At 45.7% G+C, this 27,723-nt stretch overlaps 1 protein-coding gene across 1 annotated transcript in view; it reads right to left on the bottom strand.

The window, feature by feature from the left end:
• Positions 1 to 300: 300 nt before the first annotated feature.
• SLC5A1 (solute carrier family 5 member 1) overlaps positions 301 to 27,723 on the bottom strand; it is a 59,252-nt gene continuing 31,829 nt past the window's right edge. Inside the window, exons 6-15 of the mRNA XM_012764027.2 lie at positions 21,953 to 22,058; positions 20,784 to 20,864; positions 19,764 to 19,984; positions 19,386 to 19,521; positions 18,741 to 18,848; positions 16,083 to 16,233; positions 13,604 to 13,772; positions 11,276 to 11,491; positions 9,312 to 9,435; positions 301 to 5,657 (exon numbers count right to left, since the gene is read on the bottom strand). Of these exons, the coding sequence (XP_012619481.1) occupies positions 5,440 to 5,657; positions 9,312 to 9,435; positions 11,276 to 11,491; positions 13,604 to 13,772; positions 16,083 to 16,233; positions 18,741 to 18,848; positions 19,386 to 19,521; positions 19,764 to 19,984; positions 20,784 to 20,864; positions 21,953 to 22,058 (1,530 nt within the window). The 3' untranslated portion in view covers positions 301 to 5,439. The remainder of the gene's footprint in view (positions 5,658 to 9,311; positions 9,436 to 11,275; positions 11,492 to 13,603; positions 13,773 to 16,082; positions 16,234 to 18,740; positions 18,849 to 19,385; positions 19,522 to 19,763; positions 19,985 to 20,783; positions 20,865 to 21,952; positions 22,059 to 27,723) is intronic.

The following is a 27,723-nucleotide window of genomic DNA, read 5'->3' as shown; positions in this document are numbered from 1 at the left end:
GAATCTAAGAAAACATGGAACAGAGGCAGGAAAATCACTTGAGCCCAGGAGTTTGAGGTTGCTGTGAGCTAGGCTGATGCCACAGCACTCTAGCCCAGGCAAGAGAGTGAGACTCCGTCTCAAAAAATAAAAGAAAGAAAACACGGAACAGGACCTAACTCTATTTCAGATTGGATCTATTTGTTAGGGCGGCTGTAACAAAGTATCACAGACTGGGCTGTTTCAATAGCAGAAATTTATTTGCTCAAAGTTTTGGAGGCTGGAAGTCCGAGATCAAGGTGTCTTCTGAGACTTCCCTCCTTGGCTTGTAGGTGGCCATCTCTTCCTGCATCTTCACATGGTCTCCCTTCTGTCTGTCTGTCCTCTTCTTGTAAGGACACCAGTCATATTGGAGGAGGGCTCACCCTAATAACCTCGCTTTAATCCAATCACCTCTTTAAAGACCCTGTCTCCCAATACAGTCCCATTCTGAGGTACTGAGGGTTAGTACTTCAACAAATGGATTTTGAGGAGATATAATTAAGCCACAACGCAGATAGAGCTAAGTACACATCTTGCGGATTCCCAAGCCGGGAGCTCCTGTGGCAAAGCTAATCTGAAGTGGGTGCTACTGGGCAAAAGGAAATAGACTCACAAGCCGAATATATACAGCCTGCGAGCGGGGCAAGGCAGGGCTGGGCGGGGCCTTTGGGTGGGCTCTGCCGCAGGGTCTTTCAGCAATGGGAAAGTACTAGTTGCTCTCAGGGCTCAGGCACCTTGACGCCTGTACTGCAGCACATCGGAAAACACAAGCAAAGCCCAGCATTCTGACTTGCGTGTTTGCCAGTCTGAAATATCTGGTGTGTAGTTTGATGATTTGGTCTTTGCGATCTAGGAGCACAGGTTCATTCAAAGACCATCTTTCCTTGTGCTCAGAATGAGGCAGAACCAGAAAACATCATTCTCCATGTCCTGCAAGTCTTGGAAGAACCTTCATAGAAGTCGAAGCTACTTTACAGAGAAGATAGATTCGTATCACTATTTGGACAGGAGAAGATACCCACCTAGACCAAAACTAGAACAGGCTCTGGATACAGACCCACTTGGAGCAAAGCAGTCAACTTCCCTGAACCGTAATTTTTCAACTGAAAACAGAGATAGGAATGCCTGGCTCATATTTAAATGTTATAAGTTGATAGCATTTATTAATATAACTTTGGTTGGCCAGGTGTGGTGGCTGACGCCTGTAATCCTAGCATTCTGGGAGGCCGAGGCAGGCAAATCTCTCAAGATCGGGAGTTCGAAACCAGCCTGAGCAAGAGTGAGACCCCGTCTCTACTAAAAATAGAAAGAAATTAATTGGACAACTAAAAATATATAGAAAAAATTAGCAGGGCACGGTGGCACATGCCTGTAGTCCCAGCTACTCGGGAGGCTGAGGCAGCAGGATTGCTAGAGCCCAGGAGTTTGAGGTTGCTGTAAGCTAGGCTAACGCCACAGCACTCTAGCCCAGACAACAGAGTGAGACTCTGTCTCAAAAAAAATAAATAAAAGTCTTGCCCCAGAAAGACAAATGCGACATGATCTCACTTATATGTAGGATCTAAAAAGTCAAACTCACGGAGGCAGAGAGTAGAATGGTAATTACCAAGGATAAAGGGAGGGAAGATTAAGAAGATGCTAGTCAAAGACTACAAAATTTCAGTTAGACAGGTGGAATAAGTTCAGGAAACCTATTGTACAATATATATCACATACTTAAAAATTGCTGAGAGTAGATTTAAGTGTTCCTACCACACAAAAAAAAATAAGTATGTGAGGTAATAGATATGTTAATTAGCTCAATTTAGTCATTCCACAATGTATACATGTATCAAAACATGTTGCACACCACAATTTTTGTTAATTAAAAAAAAAATTTAAGTGTCGGGCCTTAGGCATCTAGGGGGAGGTCAGAATTAAGCAAATGGGCCCTAAAATCCATGGGGTTGGATTTTTCAGTCCCCTGGCATTACAATATGCCTCACCCATACCTACACACATTTGGTTTAATCCTTTTGCCCCTGAGTTATCACTAAAAATCTCAAAGGAGGGCCGGAGGGGAAAGAGTTCTCCAGTTGTGCCACCCTTACTTGGTGATGAAAGGAAACCCCTTTGGAAGTTGACTCTAAATAGTGGTTTTCAAAGTGTGGTCTCCAGACCAGCAGCATCGAAATCATCTGGGAACTTGTTAGAAATGCACATTTTCAGGTCCCATTCCAGACCTACCGAATCAGAAACTCTGGAGGTGCATCCCAGCAATCTGTGTATAAACAAGCTCTCCAAGGGATTCTGATCTTAGCTAGAGTTTGAGAACCACGACTCCAAGAAGCCCTTCGTCTGATTCTGAAACCCATGTGTATGTGCCACTAGCATTTGTGTGTAAAGAAGGTCCCTTTATCAGTCGGGCATTGGTTGCCAGTTTTCCAGGCATGGGATCAATGGCATCACGTTTCCTGTTCCTTCACTGAGTGGCTCTTAGAACCACAAAAGCTGGCTGGGTCAGGCATGCAGCGTGAAGCTCTGGGACTGAACGGCACCCCTGAATCCCTCAAAGCCAATCACACAACACCAGCCCCACTGAAGCATGACCTAGGGGTGCAGCTTCACCACACCTCCCTGGTCCCGTCCCCATCAACCTTCCAGGACAATGGCACCTCACTCGGACAACTTCATTCGCCAAAACACAATTTGGAGATGAGGTGAGATTTTCTCAGAGTAGGAGGGGAAGAAATCTTAAGAAACCCCTCTCCTCTAACCAAGCACGCTTATGTTTTTCTCACAAGGTTTGCTTTTGTGAAGCAGGACAAGAAAACAGGTGCTGCAGTGCATCTTTTAGGAGATGAGGGTTTTGGCACTGGGAAAGAGTGCATTCCAGCAAGTTCCAAAAGTAGAAATTTCTCTAAGTGAATGTCAACGCCTGACTCAGCTACACAGAAGCCAGCAATGCTCCCAGGGAGGTCAAAGCCCCCAAAGCAACATCGCTCTGTAGGCCTGTTTTTTTTCATCTTAAGAGATTCCTTTTAAAATAGTCATCCATACTTAAAGAAACTTTTCATTTTTTTCTTTCTTTCTGTCTTTTTTTTTTTTTTGCCTGATAGGGTATGATTTTTCAGTTCTATAAACTGAGTATTAATGAGCAATCACTCTGCCCCTCTGCACTCTGAAGATGGTATAATACCATCTTCAACATAAGGAAAAGAATAGTTCTTCCCTGCACCCTGAAATTATTCTAGTATAATCTATCATTTACTGGCCCCAAGTAGCTCAGTCTATTCTAACGGGACATTATGCAGGTCCAGTTACTCACTGCATGTTTGAAATCATCTCCAAATTTAACTACTTTTTTTTAATTGTTCAGATTGCTAGATTCTATTCTTAACTATCCTGGCCTCCTGCTTCCTAATCCAGATTTTGTGCTAACTAAAGCTCACCACAGATGTATTTAGCATTTGTCTAGAATCTCTAGAGAACACGGAATCAGGATGTTAAGCGGTTTTAACGTTTTCATTTTTATCAAAGTAATGCATTTTAATTGATGGGACTATAAGGCAGTTTAATATAGCATCTGTATAGCATTCCTCTCGTGCGTGTCTCCCATCCGCTTTTCCAAGTGTCTTTGTCACAACTGCAGGAGGTAGGTAGAGGCTATAAGCACCAAGGTCCCCAAATTTCCAAAAAGAAAAAAAAAAAAAACAAAATGCAGAGTTGAGACAAAATAATTTACCACAATATACACATTAAGTCATTGGCCAAGCTAGAACTGAATGAATCCAGGACAATCTAGAAATTTTACACTGTCTGCCCCACCCACCAGCTTTTGGTGCTCTCCCTTTAGCCTCTCAAAGCTCAAAACATACCACACACTCCACATGAGACCGAGTCCTCTGAGCGATGCTAGCTGTGTGAAATGCCCCACCTTTCCCACTGCTCTGCCCAGCTGCAGGGGAGGCAGAAGCGTCTCAGAAGTGCTCCCTGGGTTTCCTTCCCTCCCCAAGGACAAGGCCATCCTTTCACCTGTTGAACCATTTTTGTACCCAAGAACCACTCCCAGCTCTTTTCTAAGCTAGCCTGAAATCAGTCAATACTAACCTCGTGATTTTTTTTTAATCACTCAAATAGGATTATATTACAATGTAATTGAGATTTCACAGATGACATTAAAAAGAATTACTTAAATTAAATGAAAGGAATTTCCCCCTGGGAAATTGGTTCAACAAGAAACACATCCCTCTCAGCTAGAAGTGTTGGGCACTACCACCCGGAACACAGATAACCTGCTCTAACCGCCATCAGTCGATGGTCACTGATCAAGACACCAAAACAAGGAAGAGCTGTGGTCATGTGAGTTCACAGGGAGGATGATCTCAGGCTAATTAGTTCTATGTTTCGGGAGGGTGTGGCTGCTGAGATGATACATGCCCCCAGCCTGAGCCCCGTCTCTCTCCAGTGACACAGTGTCAGCTGCTAAGCCCCTATGTCAACTTCAGCACCACGGGGCACAACGGCCTCTGGTAAATGCATTCCAACTCTTTATAGTCACCAGAGGGCGTGCTTTGTGCAGCCACCAGAAGAGGTTAACCAAGAGCCAGGCTCATGTAAAAATAAAGCAAGTATTTCTGCCTGTATCATTCATTTAGTCAGCAAACATGACTGAGTGGCTACGACATTCCAGGCACAGTGAATGTCAAAATGAGAGGAGTCCCAAAGAGGTGGAACTCACAATGGACATTTTTAAGAAGATCAGAAAATCCCCTGGACTGAAGATTATCTGCTTCCCCCACTGGCCTGAGGCTAGTGCCTGGGTCGCTCCTTTTGGGACAAGTACTGCCTTCTTCATGTCTCCACTTCCAAGATCAAACACCCTGCACAGGGACCCCACCGAGCTCCCGTCCTCAGCTTCAATGCATTCATCAGTTTATCGGATCAATTTTTGCTGTGCCAGGAAAATCTTGAAAGGAACATGATAAGAGCAAAAAAATTAAAAATTAAAAAAATAGAGAGAGAAGAATTCAGATAGGGCAAAGTGGCAGGAACCAGGGGGACCAAAACTCTTAAAATAATATTCAAGGATTACAAATAATGTTGACATGCTGAATGTACCTGAGACAGACCTGCCCTTGGACATCACCAGACTCTGTCTCTTAGTCTGCCTTTTTCTGGGTATAGCTTCCTTAGCTCTAGTGGACTTTCCTTCCTTAGCTCTAGTATATACAGATGATTGTATCACACTGGCTTTGAATACATAAGTTAACAGCAAACTAATGATTTTCCACCAGCTAGCCTATAATTACACATGTACACATTCATCCAACTGGGCAAAATTTACAACTGGCCGGTTTCCCTTCAATGTCACAGAATGAGATCAAAGGGAGGTGCGGTAGGGTTCCAGCTGTGGTGCGTGTGCGGCACAGGCTGGATTCAGGCAAAATACGCGTGGCAAAAGACGGCCACCGCCAGCAGGATGATGCCATTGATGTTCACCACTGTCCTCCACAAAGGCTTCTCAGAGGTGTCTGTCAGCTTCATCTTCATGGCTGCCTCCTCCTCCTTGGTCAACTTGGGTCCGGTCTGCTGGTCCAGCCCACAAAACAGGTCGTAGGCCCGCCTGAAGCATCCTTTCTTCTCCTCAGGAAGTTCTGTGTCAGGGGAAAGGACATAAAAGGATTATTGGACACAGTCCAGGCACAGTGGCTCATGCCTTGGCACTCCGGGAGGCCAAGGTAGGCGAATCATTTGAGCTCAGGAGTTCGAGACTAGCCTGAGCAAGAGCAAGACCCATCTCTGCTAAAAAAGAAAAAAAAATAGAAAGAAATTAGCTGGACAACTAAAAATATATAGAAAAAATTAGCCAGACATGTAGTTATCCTGTAGTCCCAGCTACTCAGGAGGCTGAGGCAGGAGGATTGCCTGAGCCCAGTAGTGTGAGGTTGCTGTGAGCTAGGCTGATGCCACAGCACTCTAGCCCAGGCAACAGAGTGAGACTCTGTCCCTCCCCCCCAAAAAAAGTATTATTGGATACAGAAGCCAGGGGGACTAGAAAATATTTCCAGGGGAGATGCCATACCACAGAGCATCTACCATTCCGCAGAAATGTCCTAACTTCCTTGTTTTCCAGAATGGAAACGGTGCAAAGTGTTCAAATGAACTTAATGACATGACAGTGTTACTGGATGGATTCTACATTCTTGTGACCAGCTAGCCTTAGCTTTATCTCTGTCAGACCCAATGCAAATGCATTTTGATTCAAAACAGTCAGGTCAAGTAGTATTTTATGAGACAGAAAAGTCAGCGATGGGCTGGGGACTTGTGACATATGAAGGACATGGGAACCCACCTTTGAAAAGCATCACTCCTGCACTCAAATGTTTATAGCAGCAATTTTCGCAATTGCAAAGATATGGAAACAAGCCAAGTGCCCATCAATATATGAGTGAGTAAATAAAATGTTGTATATGTATACCATGGAGTACTACTCAGCCATTAAAAAATGGTGATTACCTCTTGTATTATCCTGGATGGAGCTGGAGACCATTTTTCTGAGTAAAGTATCACAAGAATGGAAAAACAAACACCACATGTATTCACCATTACATTGGTACTAATCGATCAACACTTATGTGCACATATGAGAAGTAACATTCATAGGGTGTTGATGGCCAGTGGAGTGGGGAGGAGGAGAGAGGTAAATTCACACCTAACAGGCGCGGTGTGCACTGTCTTGAGGATGGGCACACTTGTAGCCCTGACTTGGGTGGTGCAGGGGCAATTTATGTAACCAAAGCATTGGTACCCCCATAATACTCTGAAATTTTTTAAAAACCAACCAAAAAATTTCAGAAAAAAACCCACATAAACTTATATCTGTTGGCTACATCACTACAAAGCAATGAGGCTGGTGTGACCCGAGAGCACATTGGCTACATCTGTCAATTCTAAGGCTTCTCAACAGACTCAGTTGCATGTAAAAATTGGTCTGAACAGCTCCTGATACAGGGCAGTGGTGATCAACACCTCCGGGGCTTAAGATCTTATGCTGCATATCAACACTGCTGAATCAAACCATCCAACTGTCCTGACACTCAAAGTGGATGCCCACAAAGGCAACTGACTCCCTCCTCTAGCCCAGGTGTGGCACTAGAGGTAGAGGGGCCCAGTTTGAAATACCAGCTCTGCCACTCAGTAGATATGATATCAATCCCACTAGGGTTTCAGTACATGATCAGAGACCACTGCTCTGCACATTTTCATTTGTACAAGTCACAGAATTTTTCTTTAAAAGAGTCATGGAATTTTAGAGCTGGAGGGAACCTTAGTGATCAAGTGCACACACATATCAGAAGTGGGACCTAAACCCAGCTTTATGGCCTTGTTAATTCACCACTCTTATCTCCAGGTATCTGTAAAATTGGATAAATCAAACCTTCTTCACTGTATTAATAAAGATTTAACTTATTGATTTAATGAGAGAGCACCCAATTCATAGTCTTCTTCCATTGTCTCTTTTTTCTCACACACATAAGAAAGACAAGCTCCCTGGTACCCCTCCCCTTTGACTCATTCCACCAAAATAGTAGAATGGGGAAGAAGGAGAAAGAAGTTGGGCTCACTGACCAGCTCAAGTAAGAAATACTTGGTTATCTGGGGCAGTTGAATGACATTGGGAAAGTCTGATTGGAAGGGTGTTCAGTCTGATTTGACTGTGAGTTTATCAAGAAACAAAAGAATTCAAGTGCTACCACGAGAACCACAGAGGTCACCAAGCCAGTTCTGTAGCCAGTGTGGAAGTCCCCTCTGCAGCGTCCCCGATAGATGCACACTTGCTCCTCATCCCTTTTCAGACAAGCTCAATGAGAAAACTCTTCCTTCAAAGGCACCATGATGGGGATAATTACAGCCAATTCCTATAGTGGAGTATTATCTCATTCAATGTTTCCAACTCTACTATGAGGTGTGGAATACTTCTACCTGAGGAACCTGAATTTTAGAAAAATGAAATCACATTCCCAAAGTAGTAAAAAGAAAAGTCAAGATTCAATCCCAGTTCTCCCTGATTCCAAATCTCAAAACCTATCGCAGCATTATACTGCCTTCTTTTTCTGAATTAAAATTGGATGGATCTTTCCACCCACCGGTCTTAAGTATGCCCTCTAGTGAAAAAATAATCTCTTCTTCCACATTAAAACCTCTAGACATTCAAAATACTCCTCATCCATGTCCCTTTAAAATCTACATTATGCTCACTCAATGTGGGTACATATTTGAAGGTAGAAGTAGCAGGCATATTCACGCCTGCCTGCTCTGGGGAAGCCGAAAGGGGCTGCCCATTTTCAGCACCATGGTCAGCTGCCTGTGGTCCATGCTCCCTCCAGCACTTGCAGAGTCGCAGGTTTTGGAACAGAAAGGTCCTTGCAGATCGAGACTGCAAGGACTGTATCAGACTGTATCAGAGCTGGGACCACAGGCAAAGCCTCTCCCCCTGAGCCTCAACTCACATGTCTGTAAATTGAGGTGATAAGACCAAGAGATCTTGAGGGCTCTTTCCAGAGCTGGGATTCTATGATGCTCCTGATGCCAGATTCAGAACTTGTTCTGCTGCACTGTGCTCTCCTTCAAATCAGAGTGACGAGACCTCCAACCCAGCATCAGGTAAAGTGCATGTGACCTTGAGCTCCCACAGTGCTGCACACCACACACCTCCACAACCAAACCCCATGTGTGCACCTCTCCCATGTAGGGAGGAAAAGTTGCAACACTGAAGTTGAAGAAAGCATTACCTTTAAGGATAAATCTCTGGGAACTGACTAATCACTATCTTATCAGGATTCCAGAGAAATATGATTTTTGAAATCTGATATAGCAAGCCAGTAAGATACAAGATCCCAAGGGCCTCTATCCTATCCCTGTGATGTCGCTAGAACTGACCATAGCTTTGGTGCCATCTGCCCTCAGCTCACAGGCTATGTCAGAAGAGCTCTGACTCTTCTCTCAGTGCTGGCCATGCCCTAAATCAAGGCAAGGTGGCAAATTCCTCACCCACACCCAGAGATGAAGGAGCTGAAATGATTCTGCGCCTCCCTCCTCCCCCCGGCCAGGCCTCAAAGTGAACTTCCTAGAACCCAGTTAGTCATCCCTCCCGCCCCTCCACTCCTCACTCCCCCATAGGGGACAGATCTGAGTTTTGATGAAGGCATTTAGTGAAGGCTTCAGCAAAGTTGTCATGCTGCTGATGGATTAACTGCTGTAGGATTAACTTGTTATGCTTTGGGTATTGGTTTCAAATCATCAATCACCTATTTCAATGTCCTCCTTTGAGGCTTCTTGGTCCTTTGAGGCTTCTTGGAAGTCCTCGTCTCCTGCATCCAGGTCAATTCGCTCCTCTTTGCTGTTGCGCAGGCTCCAGCACAGACGGTAGAGCTGCAGAGAAGGAAGAACAGGTTAAACAGAAAGAGCCAAATGGCATCTTGGGACAAGAAGTTGAGGGAATGAAGAGATATGCGTCAAGAAAGGAAAATGAATGTGGCCTCTTGGTACCAACAACAATGTAGATAACTGTTCCCAGCCACAGCATTATCTCCAAATGTGTTGAGAACTTAGATGTAATTTGTACAGATGTACACACTGGCCCTTAGGATATATGTATATTCAGAGGCTGAGAGACTGCCTCCAACACAGAAATGTTTGTTGAATGAATAAACTCTTTTCGACATGTGATAAATGAATTTGTTTCTTTTAGCACCGGTACTAGGAAACAGGACTAGACAGCCATTTGTCTAGACCAGCAGTGGAAGTTCAGAATTTTATATTATATCATATGATGGGGATAAGAATCTGTAGAAGGATGGGATGATGGACACGAGAGACTCACAAGGAGGGGGAGTTGACAAGCAAGGGATGAAAAATTACCTATGGTGACAATGTACACTACTCAGGTGATGGGTACACCAGAAACCCGTACTCCACCACTATACAATATACATTAATACATGGAACAGAATTCAACTTGTACCCCCTAAATCTATGAAAAATTTTAAAAGTAGAGTGTAAAAACATACCTAATTCTCTTTTAAAAATCTATAGTACCATGAGCCATGGGGTAGAACTGGAGGCACAGTTTCTATTGACATAGTCTACAGCATGAACCAGAAACTGACAAAGTCTGAAAATCTGTGTAACGTGTCCAGCCTAACCACGCCCTTAGGTGTCTACCTTGCTTTCCCTACTTCAAAAGGAAGCACAGAGCCATGTGTGTTTGGGGCTGTGATGCTTTCAAAGACTAAAACATGGAGAGGCCATTAATACATCACAGAGAAGGCTTCTGGCAGATCCAGCCAATAGAAGTGACGGTGGTTCTACTGTTATAAAAACAGTCTTTGTTAGACATTAAGTTTTGTCACAGCTATTGAAAATTTGGCAATAATATTGAAGGTCTCTTAGGGATTTCATAGGCCCTCATATTTGGGCATGCATGAATAAAGTGTTTATCTTTCCTTATGGATAAATCTGACATTAGGTTAACTTTCTAGCTCTATTCCCTTGCAAATCTGAAAAAAGTGGAATGTCATCCATGTTGGGTCACCTGACTATATTGCTCATGGTAGAAATGGCCCATAATTGGTCATCTTAATCTGGATTGAGAGAGCTAGTAATGAACCCTAAACCAATGGTGCTATCTAGAGCTAAAGAAGAGTAATTATAATTTTTTTTAAGTCCTGAATCAATTGGACTTTGATATTGTTAGAAAAGTCTTGAGTTCTACAGGCAACTGTTTGGTGGCTTAACAGGAAAAAAAAAAATCAAGAGGTAAATCATACTTCGTGTTTCCCTGAGTGTAGAGACTTTTATAACAAGGCACATCCCTTGCTGGGATACCTAAAAGCATTGACCATGGGACTGTTACAAGAAATATTAATATCAGTTTCTGTTTAGGAACATGGGCTTCTAAGTCAATGTATCTCTGTGCCCGCTCATGTGACCTCATTCCCTTGCACCTGAGCTGTCACTTGGAAGCAAGACCCAGAGACCAGCCCCTAGACTGAGGTGTGGACTGCTCTGAGGACACCCCCCCTGAAGACACGTGCTTGATACTGCCCTGGTGGCACACCATCCCCCATATCCTTCTACATGAAACCAGTGGCAAATGCAGACTATTTTAATTACATGGGTGTGACATGTTTAATTGAGCTGAGGCCAACCAAGAGTGTTGTGGCATGAACGTGAAACAAGGGCACAGCAGGTGTCCTGCATGGGTACTCACATGCACATCTGGAATGGGCTTGGTCAGGAGGGAGACAACCACAATGGTGATGACAGAGATGGCAAACAGGAGGATGGCAAAGTACAAGTAGTGCACCCCACAGATAATCGTGGGACAGTTACTGGGCTCCATGCAGCTCCCGGTTCCATAGGCAAACTCAGCAATCATACGGGAAATCCCGATCAGAAATCCTAAAATCAGTCCCCAAAAGGCCCCCTGTGGAAAGAAAAGCCTGAGTTAGCTAATGCTGAACATGCAAAACAGCTGGGAATTCTACCCTTCTTGGCGAGGACAGAAGCAAAGAAAATAGAGGTGACAGAAATGGTAGCTCCAGGCCATCTGAACCCAGAATACTGGACTTCAGAATATGACCAAGGGTGTTAGTTACATGAGGCCTTCGGGGTGTCTATCTGCCACGTTTCAGTAACATGATTTCACCAGGAACACAAATCAAGGTCTCATAATATCATAGGGTAAAATGTCTAATAACTGGTATAGGAAGTCAACCCAAAGTTTTAATTCCAAAAATTAGCTTTAACTTGAAAAATAATTTGGCCTCTCCACCTGCAGCTACTGTTACTACCAACCTCTAAGATCAGGAAGAAGACAAGGATGCCCACTTTTACTGCTTTTATTCAACATAGTACTGGAAGTCTGAGCCAGAGAAATTAGGCAAGAGAAAGAAATAAACGACATCCAAATTGGAAAAGAATTCACATTGTCCTTGTTTGCAGATGACATATTATATTCAGAAAAACCTAAAGACTCCACACCAAAGGGGCCATTCTTCACCAAACCTCAACCTCCCTTTCCAGCTGTGTCTTCCATTATTCACATTAACTACCTCTCGAGCAGAGAAGCCTTCCCTGACAGTTGCAGCCCATGTCCATATATCCTTTCTTGAATCCCTTCCTTTTTATATGTCATAATTTGTCCCTCAGTTGTTAATGTACCTTACATTGTTTTATGTATAAAATTCTAGAGCACTAGGACTTTGTCTTCACTGGGCCCTGAAAACTGCTGGCTGGAAGGCCAAGTTCCAGGCAGAGCACTGGAGGTATCTTGTGCTAGGACTTCCTCTGAAGCTGCTCACCCAGAGAACACACTTCCCAGGGAGAAGGCAGAAAGAAGGCAGTCAGGCCAGGAGTGGTGGCTCACGCCTGTAATCCTAGCACTCTGGGAGGCCAAGGCGGGAGGATGCCTTGAGGTCAGGGATTCAAGACCAGCCTGAGCAAGAGCAAGACCCCATCTCTACTAAAAATAGAAAAAATTAGCTGGGCATGGTGGCACATGCCTGTAGTCCCAGCTACTTGGGAGGCTGAGGCAGGAGAATCACTTCAGCCTAGGAGTGTGAGGTTGCTGTGAGCTAGGCTGATGCCATGGCACTCTAGCCCAGGTGACAGAGTGGGACTCTGTCTCAAAAAAAAAAGAAAAAGAAAAAGAAAAAGGAAGGAAGGAAGGAAGGAAGGAAGGAAGGAAGGAAGGAAGGAAGGAAGGAAGGAAGGAAGGAAGGAAGGAAGGAAGGAAGGAAGGAAGGAAGGAAGGAGAGAGAAAGAAAGAAAGAAAGAAAGAAAGAAAGAAAGAAAGAAAGAAAGAAAGAAAGAAAGAAAGAAAGAAAGAAAGAAGAAAGAGAGAGGGGGAGGGAGGGAAAGAAAGAAGAAAGGAAAGAAAGAAAGAAAGAAAGAAAGAAAGAAAGAAAGAAAGAAAGAAAGAAAGAAAGAAAGAAAGAAAGAAAGAAGAAGGAAGGAAGGAAGGAAGGAAGGAAGGAAGGAAGGAAGGAAGGAAGGAAGGAAGGAAGGAAGGAAGGAAGGAAGGGAGGAAGGGAGGGAAGGAAGAAAAGGAAAGAAAGAAAGAAAGAAAGAAAGAAAGAAAGAAAGAAAGAAAGAAAGAAAGAAAGAAAGAAAGAAAGAAAGAAAGAAAGAAAGAAAGAAAGAAAGAAAGAGAGAGGGGGAGGGAGGGAGGGAAAGAAAGAAAGAAGGAAGGAAGGAAGGAAGGAAGGAAGGAAGGAAGGAAGGAAGGAAGGAAGGAAGGAAGGAAGGAAGGAAGGAAGTCAGGTCAAAATCACCAAGATTGGACGGAAGATGTACAACATTAGTTGACAACCTACAGCAAGGAGGAAGAGGAGTCAGAGAGAATGTGGACCCTATACCAGTTCCCAATGGCGCGCCCCATGGTCCCTGTGGGCTTCCCCCACGAACCCCTCAGCAGCACATCCATTCCTGTTCAAGGTCTCTGGGAAATAGGATCTTTCCCACCCAGAAAATACAAACCCACATGGGGATTTCTGTGCCATGGTGGCTTTTCTGGACATGCCGGTATGATACCTACTGGCTCATTGACTCTCTTCCAGAAAATGGCAAGCAGGAAGACAGCCGCGATGGGTGGTCCCAAGTAACTGGTGATAGACTGGATATAATCGAAGAGCTGCCCACTTTGTGCCGACTGCACAATGGGCACCCAGGCGATGCTGATGCCAATCAGCACCAGGATGAACAGCCTGAAATCAAAGCCCCCACAACAGAGGGTCAATAAACAACTCTACATGAATAAATACCTACCACCATGTATCTCATATATTATGCAAATATGACCACAGCAAGGAGAAAGGAAGGAAGGAAGGAAGGAAGGAAGGAAGGAAGGAAGGAAGGAAGGAAGGAAGGAAGGAAGGAAGGAAGGAAGGAAGGAAGGAAGGAAGGAAAGAAGGGAGGGAGTGAAAGAAGAAAGAAAAGGAAAGAAAGAAAGACAGAAAGGGAAAGAAGAAAGAAAAGGAAAGAAAGAAAGAAAGAAAGAAAGAAAGAAAGAAAGAAAGAAAGAAAGAAAGAAAGAAAGAAGAAATTTGTTTTTGAGGCTTTTATTTTGAGGCATTTATTCTTGAGGCTTTTTCCTTCCCTATTCTGCCCACAGGAAAGCCATCTGTGCCTATGAGTAACTCACTTGACTTTCAACAGCTACCTAGGCCCAGGCACCCAGGCATAAAAGAATCCCACTTATTGCCAAAAGAGGCAATAAATTATGGGAACAAGGTATGAATTTTGGAGCCAGACAGTCCTGGATTCAAATCCTTATTGTCTCTGTGTGACACAGGACACACGTCTTGACCTCTCTGAGTCTCAAGTTCTCCATCTGCAAACTGGGAATGTGACCAACCTCGCACAGTTGGAAAAGGGATTAATGGTCGTGAATCTGAATCACCTTGCAAATAGTAGGCACTATAGAAATAGTAAAAACGATTATTAATTTCTTCTTTCCCTCCTTCTTCTTCATAATGAAGTTAAAAACACTGGCCAAGAAGAGCTTACAAAGGAACAGTCTAGGTAGGAAGGTACACGACCAGGTTTTGCCAGCTCTTTGCCACGTGAGTCTCACTTTGAGTCCTGAAAAGACCGGGGACTCCTTTACTAGCACTTAGTACTTGTGCTCATGATTTAATTAGAAGAAGACTGTGAGTCCCTTACCTCACTTACCTGATTTTATGGCAAAAGAGTCCTCATCTGACCTTCCCAAAGCAGTGTTTTCACTCACATATTTCTCCGCCTGGAATGCCCTTCCCACTGCCCCCCACTTGCCCAAATCCTGCCCACCACTTTGGACTCAGTTCAGGTTCCCTCCCCCAGAAGCCTTCCCCAGCCCCACACAGCACAGCCCTGACTGCTCCTGCAGTCCCCATGGCAGAGTCTGGAATGGTTTCACATGGCTGTGAGCTTATCCATGGCGGGGACAAGCCCTAGGGTCACAGTCATGGGGTGCACAAAAATCCAAACCCCAACATCATCTCAGGGCCATAGGATCCAGATACAAGCAAAGCAACAAAATGGTTTTCTTTCCCAGTTTGCATTCGAGCCATATAAATAACAGGAAAAGTAAGTGCATTTCTAAGAAAAGACCAGCCAAAGCAATAGTGTGGCTGCCTGTGGCGCAGAGGAGTAGACTCTGGCCTGGTCAGGTCTCCCCTGGGTACCAAGGGTCTTGTCCCCTGAACATGGTCTGTCGTTTTTCCTTTCCTTCCTTCTCTCTAATCTCGCTGATGAGAGCAATGAGGTAGCAGCCCACACTCTTCCTGAACTCACTGGAACTTCACCCCTGGCTGACATCCCAGGGACTTGTTCCCTCTACCCTGAGGAGGTTGACCTGCCACAGCCCCACGGACAGACACAGCAGAGCTCCTGTCAATGCTCTATCTGGAGTATCTGCTCGCTCCACGGGCGATCATGATAGCACAGTCGGCCCAGTTTTATGTATACTGCTGTGTCTGTTAGCCCATTTCACAACTGTAAATGTGCACATAGCTTGATATTTTAGACTTTACAGAGCAGATTCACAAGCACAGTCTCCTTTGATCTTCACAATGATCCTGCAAAATGTTGCATCATCTGGTTGAGACATCAAAGGCATTTGGGTCTCAAAGACAGACCAGAGTGGAGAGCTGCAGTGTGGAGGGCTGGGAAGGACAGCAAGGGGCAGAATAAAGAGCCCTGGACAAGGACTCAGCTCACTGCAGATTCCAGTCCTGGTTCTGCACTGTCCAGGCTTCTTGGGTTTAAGCAGGATGAGCCTCAATTTGCTCATCAATAGCCTGAGGGTTTGATTAGGTGATCTCTTCTGTCCCTTGCAACTTCAGGGGGGCATTGTTCAGTGATCTCCCATTTAAAGTTAAATGCCACTGAAGGGCAAATATAACCAGCCACAGACGTTGCTCCCAGTCCACCCGGGCACTTCCCAGTCTTCCCCAGCTCGAGCGGTAGCACAGGTGGAACCGCTCCGATCATGCACGTGCTCGTGGCACACGGCAGAGGGAAGTCGCATTTACCTTCCTGCGAGCATGAGCTCTTTCTCCGATGCTCCCTTCCGCACCTTGGTGTAGATGTCCATGGTGAAGAGGGTGCTGGCGCTGTTGAAGATGGAGGTCAGGGAGCTCATGAGGGAGGCCAGCATGACCGACAGCATCAGGCCCCGCAGCCCTGGAAGAGAAGGAGGTTCTGAGTGGCACATCCAGCACCCTCAGCTCTGTCGTGCTCGGAAAATACGAGGACTCAAGGTTTGTTTGCCTTCTGAGACCATGCCATGTTCTCCAGTTTATCTCCCCAGAAAGACCGGAAGTTTAAAGAAGTGGACTATGGCTTTCAATTATATTATAAACCCACAGCAGCCAACAAGGATCTAAAGACACAATTATTTATGAGATGAATATTTTGCAAGTAGATAATGATAATGATGATGGATAATGAGGAGGAGGAGGGTGTGTATATGTTTCCATCAGAGGAGACTTTCTAAGTCTTCCTGGCTAATAACTTTGAGTCTCCTGAGATCCCCTAATCTAACAAGATTTGCACGCCTTGAGTCAGAATTAGGAGATTTTTTTTCAACGCGAAACAAGAACAACATGGTCAATACCAAATCTCTCGCTATTGAAATGGATTCGAACTCCTGGGCTCAAGCAATCCTCCTGCCTCCGCCTTCCGAGCAGCTGGGATTACAAGCACATCACCATGCCTGGCTGGATACCATATTCTTTATAGTGAGAGCTCCCCTTGAATCCCATCTATCTACTGCCTCAAACTCCCTCATTCTAGAGCTAAAATCTTGCCTTTTTCTCCATGTATTTTCTTGGAACAGCCTAGAAGTCCATTCATTCTCCAAGTAAAACTCCCTTGGACCTAGGTTGCTTAGTTCAAGACTTCATGTTAGCATCTGTTGGAGAGCTTTTTTAAAATATATTTTCAAATGACAAACAAAAATTGTATATGTCTGTCACTTACAACATGATGTTTTGAAATATGTCTCCATTGTGGAATAGCTAAACTTAGCTAATTAACAAATGCATTGCTTCACATGCTTATCATTTTTTATGGTGAGAACACTTAAAATCTACTCCTCTAGCAATTTTCAAGTCTACAGTACATTGTTATTAACTATAGTCACCATATTATACAATGGATCTCTTGAATTTATTCCTCCTATCTAACTGAAGTTTTGTATCCCTTGCCCAAGATCTCCCTAAACCATCCAGCACCCCAGGCCCTAGTAATCACCATCCTAGTCTCTGCTTCTATGAGTTCTATGACATTTTTAGATCCTACATGTAAGCAAGAACATGCAGCATTTGTCTGAGTCTAAATCATTTCACTTCACATAATGTTCTCTCAACACATTCATGTTGTCACAAATGGCAGGATGTCCCTCTTTGGGAGGTAGAATCGAATTCCATGGTGTATATACTGTATGCTGCATTTTCTTCATCCATCCATTCATAGGCACTAGGCTGACTCCGTATCTTGGCTGTTGTGAATAGTGCTGCGATGAACATGGAAGTGCAGATAATTTATCTCTTCGACGTATCGATTTCCTTCCCTTTGGATAGACACCCAGTAGTGGATTGCTGGATCATATGATAGCTCTATTTTCAATTTGTTGAGGAACCTCCACATTGTTTTCCATAATGGCTGTACTAATCTACATTCCCTCTGCTGAAAAGCTTTGAAAGACCTTCTAGATGAAGTCATGTTTTTCCCTAACAAGATCATCTCCTTTCCAAGCCTGACTGAGAGGCAAATGGCGGAACCCATAGAGCCTAACTAAGCCATATGTCTCCTTGCCACTGAGGGAAGGTGTGTTCAAAAACTGAGGACACCTGCAATGAAGTTTTCCCTGCTGACCCCCCCACAGCCCTCAGGCTCAGGAATGGCTTTGCCCCAGAAGCCCACAGAAATCTAGGTGGTGCCTAAACCCAACTGGCCTCCCAAGAAAGACCCCCCCAGCCTCCCAAGAAAGACCCCCCAGCCTCCCAAGAAAGACCCCCCCAGCCTCCCAAGAAAGACCCCCCAGCCTCCCAAGAAAGACCCCCCAGCCTCCCAAGAAAGACCCCCCCAGCCTCCCAAGAAAGACTCCCCCAGCCTCCCAAGAAAGACCCCCCAGCCTCCCAAGAAAGACCCCCCCAGCCTCCCAAGAAAGACCCCTCCAGCCTCCCAAGAAAGACCCCCCCAGTCTCCCAAGAAAGACCCCCCAGTCTCCCAAGAAAGACCCCCACAGCCTCCCAAGAAAGACCCCCCAGTCTCCCAAGAAAGACTCCCCCAGTCTCCCAAGAAAGACCCCCCAGCCTCCCAAGAAAGACCCCCCCAGTCTCCCAAGAAAGACCCCCCAGTCTCCCAAGAAAGACCCCCCAGCCTCCCAAGAAAGACCCCCCCAGTCTCCCAAGAAAGACCACCCCAGCCTCCCAAGAAAGACCCCCCAGCCTCCCAAGAAAGACCCCCCCAGCCTCCCAAGAAAGACCCCCCCCTCAGCCTCCCAAGAAAGACCCCCCCAGCCTCCCAAGAAAGACCCCCCAGCCTCCCAAGAAAGACCATCCTCGGCCTCCCAAGAAAGACACTCCCCCCCCACCTCCCAAGAAAGACCCCCCCAGTCTCCCAAGAAAGACCCCCCCCCCGCATCCCAAGAAAGACCTCCCCAGCTTCCCAAGAAAGACTCCCACCATCAGGCATGAGCTCCACCACCAAAGTTGGGTAGGCAATGTTGGTGCAGCCAACTCTGGTGCCGCAGTATTTCTCGCATTCCGAGGGAAGGACGCAGGCAATTTTTTCTGGGGAGAGATGAAGAACCACGTCAACAACCATGGCAACAACATTAGGAAAATATTTCCAAAATTCACCTTCTGAAAACAAGCCTTCAAATAGAACATTGCTGCACAATGTCCTGAAATGGCTCCCCAAAGAGTGCAGCTCTCCACTGAGACCTCCCACCCCTGCCCCTGCCCTGCTGGGCCTGTTATCCCCCCAAGCTCTGAGAAGCGGGAAAGACAGTTCCTGGGCAGGGGAGGAAAGAAAACAAAGAAATTCTCAGGGTGAAAAGGGAGGGGGCATGAGATTCAGCAACAGTCAAGCAAAAATTAGTAGGAAGAAGTGACCTGGAGGCATGTCATCACTTTAGAAGATTTAGGGGGAAAAGGGCAAAACAATTTCCAGTTTAAGATAACTCCAAGAGTTCTGTGCCTTCAATTTGCTCGCTGTCTCATAAGGGAGCAGTAAGGCTTGGTAAGCAAAGCAAGAATCCAGAACTTTAGAAGTAACCGAAGCCAGAGAAAGGGAGAGTGGCCTGCGAGGCCAGCAGAAGCCACTACCTGTGTACAGGATGCGGCTGATCATTCCCGGCATCACCATGAGGAACATGGGCAGCAGCTTCAGGTACCCACACAGGGTGCAGCCGGCCTTCACGTGGGACATGTTCTTGGCTGAGAGGCAGCGCTGCACAATGACCTGTTGGGAAAAGCCCAGTGAGGAAGGGGTGCGGGCCAGAGAACCCATGACACCTCCTGCTACCCCAGCTTCTCCATCCTGGGTCCCTGGCCTGGCACTGCCGTGTCGCTAGGGCGCAGCAACCCACAGAGCACACGTGAGCCTTCCCCTCTTTTTCCTAACCCCACAAGCCACAGAGAGACGGGAGTTCCCGTCACGCCCTGGGGAAGACCCTGCCCACCGTGCACATCCAGCGTGGGTACCTGATCCGTGCACCAGTACCACAGGGCCAGGATGGCCAGCCCAAAGATGAGCCCAGGCCACGGGATGTCTCCTGTGATGGGGTCTCGGAAGATGTGGAAGGAGTCGGCCCTCGGGGTGTAGCATTCTGGCTTGGCGGTGACATTGCCGTCAGAAACCACGCTCGGAATGGCTTTCATGTACTTGTCCATGAAGGCCTCATACCCGCCCACTTCGTGAAAAGCTGGAAAACATTGGTACAAAAACAAACATTCTGAAACTCTCAACACTTTATATTAATAGAAGTTTCTTTCTGTGGATGCCTGAGAAACAGAGAGGGCCCAACCAACAGACGGAGCCCTCCCCACTTTCCCATTCTGGGCCTCAGCTGTCTCATCCATAGAATGGGATCATCAACCTCGCAGGCGCTAATATGAGGACCCAAAGCAATAGCTTGTAAAAGTGCTCTAACCATAAACTTCTTCACAAAAGGGAAAGTATTTTAATTATTAAAAGGAAGACCTCGGTTTTGCGCCATATGCAAAGACTGTTTTTCCCTCACCCCTTGCAGTCAACCATGGCCTTTGGAACCCCAGACCCAGACCTAGCCTTTGAGACCCTGGACACAGACCTACCACCCTGGTTCCAGGAGTGTGGTCAGACAGACACAAAATGGGTGAGAAATCTGGAACTCTGCCACCTCCCAACTGTGTGTCCTTGAGTAAGTCACTCTAGTCCCTGCCTTGCTGACCCCCAGGGCCTGCTGGGACAAATCAGACAAAAGTTCTTGGGAAACAGAAGAGCAGAGAGCAGGAAAGAGTCTTTGCAGGACATGCAGAGGGCCTTGCGCACCCAAAAACCAAAAATGCACTTTACATCCTCCCATAACAAGTACCCCCAGATCTAGGGTTCCTATCAAGGACTTCACAGACAAGCAAAATTCCAAAAATTGGGAGGGCTCCTCCAATTTCAAAAATTGGAGGTAGAGGCACAGGCCCTCTACCTCTGCTCCCACCACCTCAGCCTGCCCTGGCCCCACTTACCAAATCCAGTCAGAATAAAAGATCCCACCAGCATGATCGCCGTCTGCAAGGTGTCCGTGTAAATCACAGCTGCCAGGCCCCCTAGGTAGACAAGAGGACAACACATCTGACTTCACGTAGAAAGCCACCGGTCTGCCTGCTTCCTTTCCCACCGTCTGCCCTCTCCCTCTTGCACACCTCCTGAGAACCCCCTCAGTCACCCACTTGCCTTTTCCTCCTTCCCTTGCTCACCCTGTTCAAGTATTCTGCTACTCAGTGTACATCTCTACTTTTTAGAGAAGTGCTTGCAAGACCCTGAGGAAAGGAGAATGTTCCTCCCTACTTGAAGGAGAAGAGCCTGATGTGACCCTTTTATGCAGGAGACAGCTCCAAGGGGATGGCTCCCGTGTGATAAAGAGGAAGCATCTTCTACAAATGGGAGGAGGGAAGAGCAAAGAGCTGACCGTAGAGGTGTCAGGTGACATTACCAAATCGGCACATCCCAAAGGGCTACTTCTATGTCCACTCTCTTTTCTCAGACCATCTAAGTGATTTCTTGTCCCCAAAGCTATGCGGCTCCAGTTAAGCAGCTGATCCCATCCCCCCACCCCCAGCTAGGCAGAGTAACACCTCTGCAAAGGAGTCCCCAATTGTTATTCACGCACCAGCTTCTTTGGTCACCTTTTGAGTCTTCCTCTAAAACCTCTTCATATGTGTCACTTCCTCTCTCCCTCCCTACGGTGGTTCCCAGTCCCTGACACACCAAAGCCAAGGCCTCTGTCCGGCCCATGTACTTGACCTCATTTGAACCATCAAGCCCTAGGGCCCAACCCCAGCCAAGCACACTGCCTCCGCCCCATGCAGTGTCCATCCTGCCTCCATTCCCCAGCTCTCACTTAATTCCCACACTCGGCTCTCCCCTGATCCTCCCAACTTAGTTACGTCATCTCCACAACCTGCAGGGCCAAGCTCCGCTGAGCTCCCGTAAGAAGTTGCCCTGGCTGGTCAAGCCACTGCTGGAGCTTTCTGAGACCACTCGCATAGCTTGCAGGGCCTGTGAGTGGGGACCAAGCAAAAATGCCACTCCCTGGGTGAAGCTCTCCTCCTCCAGAGCCTCCTACTTCCTTTTCTCCTCTAAACACCTAACCCTGAGCTGAGCTTGAGCTGCTGGCTCATATGAAGGAACTCACCTGTGATTGTATAAAGGCCAGTGATCACTAGTAAGAGAAAGATGGCCAGGTACAGATTCAGGCCCAAGGCCATATTGATGAATATGGCCCCGGAGAAGATGTCTGCCTAGAAGGAGAAGAGAGGCAGAGTTAGGAGTGAGAGTGGCCGGCTGGCCACGGGGTCCATGGTCTCTCTATTCTTGAGTTTCCAAGCAAGCTTTATTCAAGATGGTAATAGGTATTCCATAGTCCAAAAGGTCTGTGAAATGCTAGACTGAGCAAAGTTAAGGCAGTTTCTTTGCAATGCAACTTCTCTGAGCCTTTAATACACACCATGTACTGCGAATGGACTACAGAACTCTTTTTGCCAAGGAACAACTATTAACACCTTGAGGTTGCTCCCAACCCAGCCATAGACTGGTGATATAAAAATCCATCACTTACACCTATCGTACACAGGTTTACCACATCTACTCCCAAAATCAAGTCTGAGGGCTGGAGACCCCATGAGTGGCAAACCATACCTCCACCCTGGAGTGGAGAGAAACTTCAGCAAAATCATAATTTTATCTCCCAGCCTGGATGGAGTCCATCTTGACTCACACACAACCAGAACATCACCAAGCACCTCTTACGTGGCAGGCTTGGTACCAGATTATCTCATGTAATTATCAGAATTGTTCTCTCTTCACTCTTGAAAATTCACCAGTTATGTTCTTGACACAGTTTTTCCACCACCCCTCTTTCTCCTCCTTCCTGTCCCATTGAACCACCCAGTAATGAACTTTCTACCTGGATGGATGGATGGTGCAATTGCTAACAAAAACCAGCAGAGGGCACTGGTTTAAAACTTTAAAATAAACTTTCATGTCATCTCCAATATATTAAATAATACTACTACCAGAAAGGGTAGTTTTAAGGAATGAACATTGTGAATCTTTTGTTTTCAAATCTCCAGGTGCTGAAGAAGCTAGACTTCCCCTAGATAGAATGCACAAGCTGTTTTATTGCACAAAGCCTAATATAGTTCTGAGCATGCAAAGAGCCGTGGGGAATGGGCCAACCCTGTTGGCCTGGGATTTCTTGCATCTCCTCTGTAATCTCATCTCCCCTTCCCCACCCCATTGTAGCTCCCCAGGGCCCTCCAGTGGCTAAGGTCCCCCACCACACCTGCCTGTCCCTCACAACAGAACCTCCTATTCCCTCCCTCCGTTAGCAGAGAGCTCTTCTAATATCAACTCCATGCTTATGTACCAATACATGAGCCCTGGTGAGTGAGTTGGCCCCCTGCCCCAGGGTGGGCCTTCTGAGGACCCAGGGCCTTAGCTCTGGTCCTCCCAGACCTCCCCTGCAGATTCCCCATCCCAGGGGACCTAAGGGCCAATAGGTGAGAGGAGAGAAGGTGGCTTAGAAAGAGACATCCCCGCTCCCCCCAGGGCTGTGGTCAGAGCACCTGAGTTTGAGTCCCACTATTGCCACTCGAGGCCTGAGTGCCTTGGACAAAACATTTCACCTCTCCACTTCTCAGTGTCCTTATCTTTAAACAGGAAGTCCTGACTCCAGGGGCTTGTGATTCTCAATGCTTGGAAGCAGGAAAGTCCTGCAGCGAAGAAAGCCTCCCCATCCCAGGCCCTGCACTGTGCCCTCTGCAATGGCCCAAGAAGAGAAAAGAGCCTCTGCTAACATTCAGCCTGCTGACCGTAAAACAGCCACTGCACACTGGGCCGCTTGCAAGTGTGATGAATATTCATGATGCCAGTCACCCTCTTCCCATGCCTCTAGATAATCACATAACGTTACCTAAATTAAAGGGGCCCCATTTGTTGATTACAGTGGAATTCTGCCACATGCATACACTTTTGATTTGGTGGATAAGCTAATAGGCACAAATGAGCTATAAAAGGATTCCAAGGCTGCTACTGCCTTTAAAATGCCCTGCGTTGGTTTATTTTCCAGAGTAGTTAATTTTTAATGCTTTATGACAACATGCCATGGTAGACTGCGATATCCTCATTAATATTTCTCTCACTGTCATTAGTCACAAGTAACACGCAACTCCTGCAATAATGCTATAAATGAAGTCTATAAAGACTTCTGAGAAGTGTTGAGCTCTTAGAAATCTTTTTATGATATTCTTTTTCCCTCTAACAGCACAGATAAGGAATTCTAAGAATAGCTCCCTAGTGAATTGAAGAAACCTAGGACACATTCTTCTTCCCATGAATCATTCCTGACTTCAGAGATGAATTCTGTCCTTGGAACCCCAAAAGCCAGCAGGAGTGCCTGGGGATACCTTAGCTAAGCTCAGGCAGGTGACTCCAGCTCAGCAAACCCACGTTAGCCCAGGTGCTCTGACATAATCTCTGGTTCTCTTATGCTGCCCAAACTGTTTCCTGCCTTACTAGGGGGTTTTGCCTTCATATCCACAAACTTTTACCATTTATCAAGGGCTTTCATATGATGCACCATTTTGATCTCCAAAACAACATTGAAAAAGAAAGGACAAGCCGGGCGTGGTGGCTCACGCCTGTAATCCTAGCACTTTGGGAGGCTGAGGCGGGCGGATTGCTCAAGGTCAGGAGTTCGAAACCAGCCTGAGCGAGACCCCGTCTCTACCAAAAATAGAAAGAAATTAATTGACCAACCAAAAATATATATACAAAAAATTAGCCGGGCATGGTGGTGCATGCCTGTAGTCCCAGCTACTCGGGAGGCTGAGGCAGTAGGATCGCTGAGCCCCGGAGATTGAGGTTGCTGTGAGCCAGGCTGACGCCACGGCACTCACTCTAGCCTGGGCAACAAAGTGAGACTCTGTCTCAAAAAAAAAAAAAGAAAGGACAGAATCTCCTTTCTGGAACATTTTCTGCATAGAACAAGGTCACTTTTAACCAAAAATAATATTTTTAATTTACTTTTTAAAGAAAAACTATTAAAAATAATTATAAAAATGGAAACTGAACAAATGTTTGCAGTTTGATGCCAAGTGTGGGAAGAAAGACAATAAAATGGTATGCATATTCTGATTGCAATTCTATAAAAGAATACACACAATTAGGACAAAACCAAGATATGAAAATATTTGTATTAGGGTTATAGGATTATGGGGGCTTCCCACACACACCAAGTTTTTGGGGTTTTTTAATGTCATTGTTACATTTTGCTTACAGTTTCAAAGGTGGAGGGAACAGAAATCTTAAAACACAATATATTCTTTATGGATATAAGGGTATACATATATATGTAGTAAAAATATAAAAGCACAAACTAGAAGAATACACGGCAAGCTCAAGACAGCATTTACCTTTTAGGAAGAGGGAAACTAGAATCAGGAGGGAGTACAGCTGAGCCTTCACTTATATCTGTTATGCTTCATTTCTTTCAAAAATAATAAATTGATCTATAAAATTTGAGTGGTAGATGTAAAGGTGTTTGCTATATTATTCTTTGTGCTTAAAGGATTTCATTAAGTTTTTCATTTATAAAAATAGGGGAATAGCGAGGAAAGTGTCCTCTCTACTATAAATCCTATAAGGCCATCTCTGGTCCTTGGGAAAGGAAGAGAGAGGGAGAAAGAGAGAGACAGACAGAGAGGAAGGAAGGGAGAGAGAGAGAGAGCATGAGAGAGAGAATAAGAAGGAGTAAAGGAGGAGGAGGGGGAAAAGGAAGGAAGGACAGAAGGAGGAAGGGAAGGAAACTTCCCCAGTACTACTAAGCAAAACAAACTTGAAGAGAAATAGAAAATGATGGTCCTCTAGACCAATGATTGGCAAATGTTTTCTGTAAAGGGGCAGGTTGTAAATATGCTTTGCATTTATCATGTTGGTCAAACTCTGCAATTAAAGCATGAAAGCAACTACAGACAACATAAACAAATGGGTTTGGCTGTGTTCTAATAAAACTTTATTTATAAAAACAGATCATGGGTTAGATTTAGCCCAGGGGCTTTTTTCTCACCACTTTGAAAGTCTGGCTAAATAATGTCCATGGGACTCATGGAGGAAAAATAAAAATACAGACCCCAGTTGGAAGACCTCTGGGAGTAACTGAGTCTCTGATAGTGATGTTTTGAGATCCTGTGATTTTGTGTTTGCCACCCATGCTGGTCCTACCCAAGATGTATCTGAACACTCAGTGAATCCTGCCTAGCAATGAGGTTTCAGATGGAGAAGTCCCATTACTCAAATTTCTCGATCCATTTGCGAAAGTAATGCCCTTCGAACCTTAAGAAAAGCCAGAGCTCTTATGTTCACCCAAGGATCCAATATGGACAGTGGAGTTGCTGTAAAAGTTTATTGCCAATGTGATCTGTGATAATAGCCCCAGGAAATACGAATGGGGACACGGACATTCAGCCATCGCGTGTCATTCAGAAAATCTGAGGCTTTATCTCAAGTGATTGCGCACATTTGAATAAGACACACGACACCAGAAAATTTTACAGAACAGAATGCTTCTTGGAGCTTGATAAGGCAGGGTGCCCAAGGAAACCAATAAATCCAGGAGCTCGTGGAGAAACATAAATTCTGGGTCTCAGAGCCCAAAAGGGTGTGACCACAAGGTGATAGCCATAACCAAGACTCTGAACCACTGCCACCCAATGGCCAGGGCCACATCCAAGCCCTGCACCTGCAATGGCCTGTGGTTGCCTTCTCCCATCAAATACACACCCCCAGATCCCTACACCCTTCCCAAGCTTTCATGGCAGGTTCCTGGCTGTTCCCTGTCTGGATATGGATCTCATAAGCCATCCTTCCTCTCTTCTCACCATTGCAACCCATCCATGCCTTTACACACACACACACAGACAGAACAAAATTGACTGGTCTTGGTTTGTGTGCAGTGCAAATCCCTTACTACTGCACTTTGTTCACTACCAGTTATTTTGTCCATGAGCCCTGCACTCCTGTGTATCTTGATGTGAGCTCCTAGCAGGTATAGTTCACATCACTGTAATTCTCTTGAAAATTTCATGCTCTATGACCCACAGTGAACCCGAAGCCAGACGGATTTACAAAAACAAAGCCGTGCCTGTCTGCATCCCTGCCCACCCTCCGCCTAGATGTCCCTCCTTCAGATCCCTCGTGCACATGATGTGCTGCAGATGATGTCCTCTCCATACAGTCCTCTCAAATCCTACTCTGAGCAACTCATTTATATTGTGAGGTTCATTTAAACTGGCGCTCTTAATTTCTCATAGAATCTTGAATTTTAACCTACCTTGTACTGGAGGAATGAAAGACGTAGAAGGCAGAAGAGACATAATGTTAGGAGGTTTGGATTCAATGTCAAAAAACTTGCTTCTCGTCATGGTTCTGGCTCCTGTTGAACCCCACAAAGTCCCTTTCCCTCTCTGGACCCCAGTTTCCCCAGCTGTAAAATGAGAGCTTAGGACACAGAACTAGAGGACCGATCTCATTCTGTCATTCTATGCCTTCTTCTCATCCAAGCACAGTACAGAACTGAGAGAAGAACGCAGACTTTGGGACTAGAGGGAGCCGGGTTCCAATCCTGGCTTTGCCATGCATTAGCTGTGATATGGGGCAAATTACCTAACTTCTCTGAGACTCAGTTTTCTCCTCCATGAAGTAGAAAATAAAATAAAAATCTCTGCCCTCACAGTACTGGGATGAGAACTGGAGAGGGTGTATGTAAAGCCCCTGTTGGAGACTTAATGAAGAGACAGGCACTACATAAAGAGCAGCTACCACCCTTCTTGTGCATTCGTCAGGGGCTCACTGACCTCGGTCAGCAGCTGGAACAAGTATGACATAGGTCAGAGCCTCCAGTATGGA

The sequence above is a fragment of the Microcebus murinus genome, chromosome 22 (assembly GCF_040939455.1).
Source record: "Microcebus murinus isolate Inina chromosome 22, M.murinus_Inina_mat1.0, whole genome shotgun sequence".
NCBI lineage: Eukaryota > Metazoa > Chordata > Mammalia > Primates > Cheirogaleidae > Microcebus > Microcebus murinus.
Note: the sequence above shows the minus strand (reverse complement) of the source record. Positions and strands in the feature narration are given on the sequence as shown.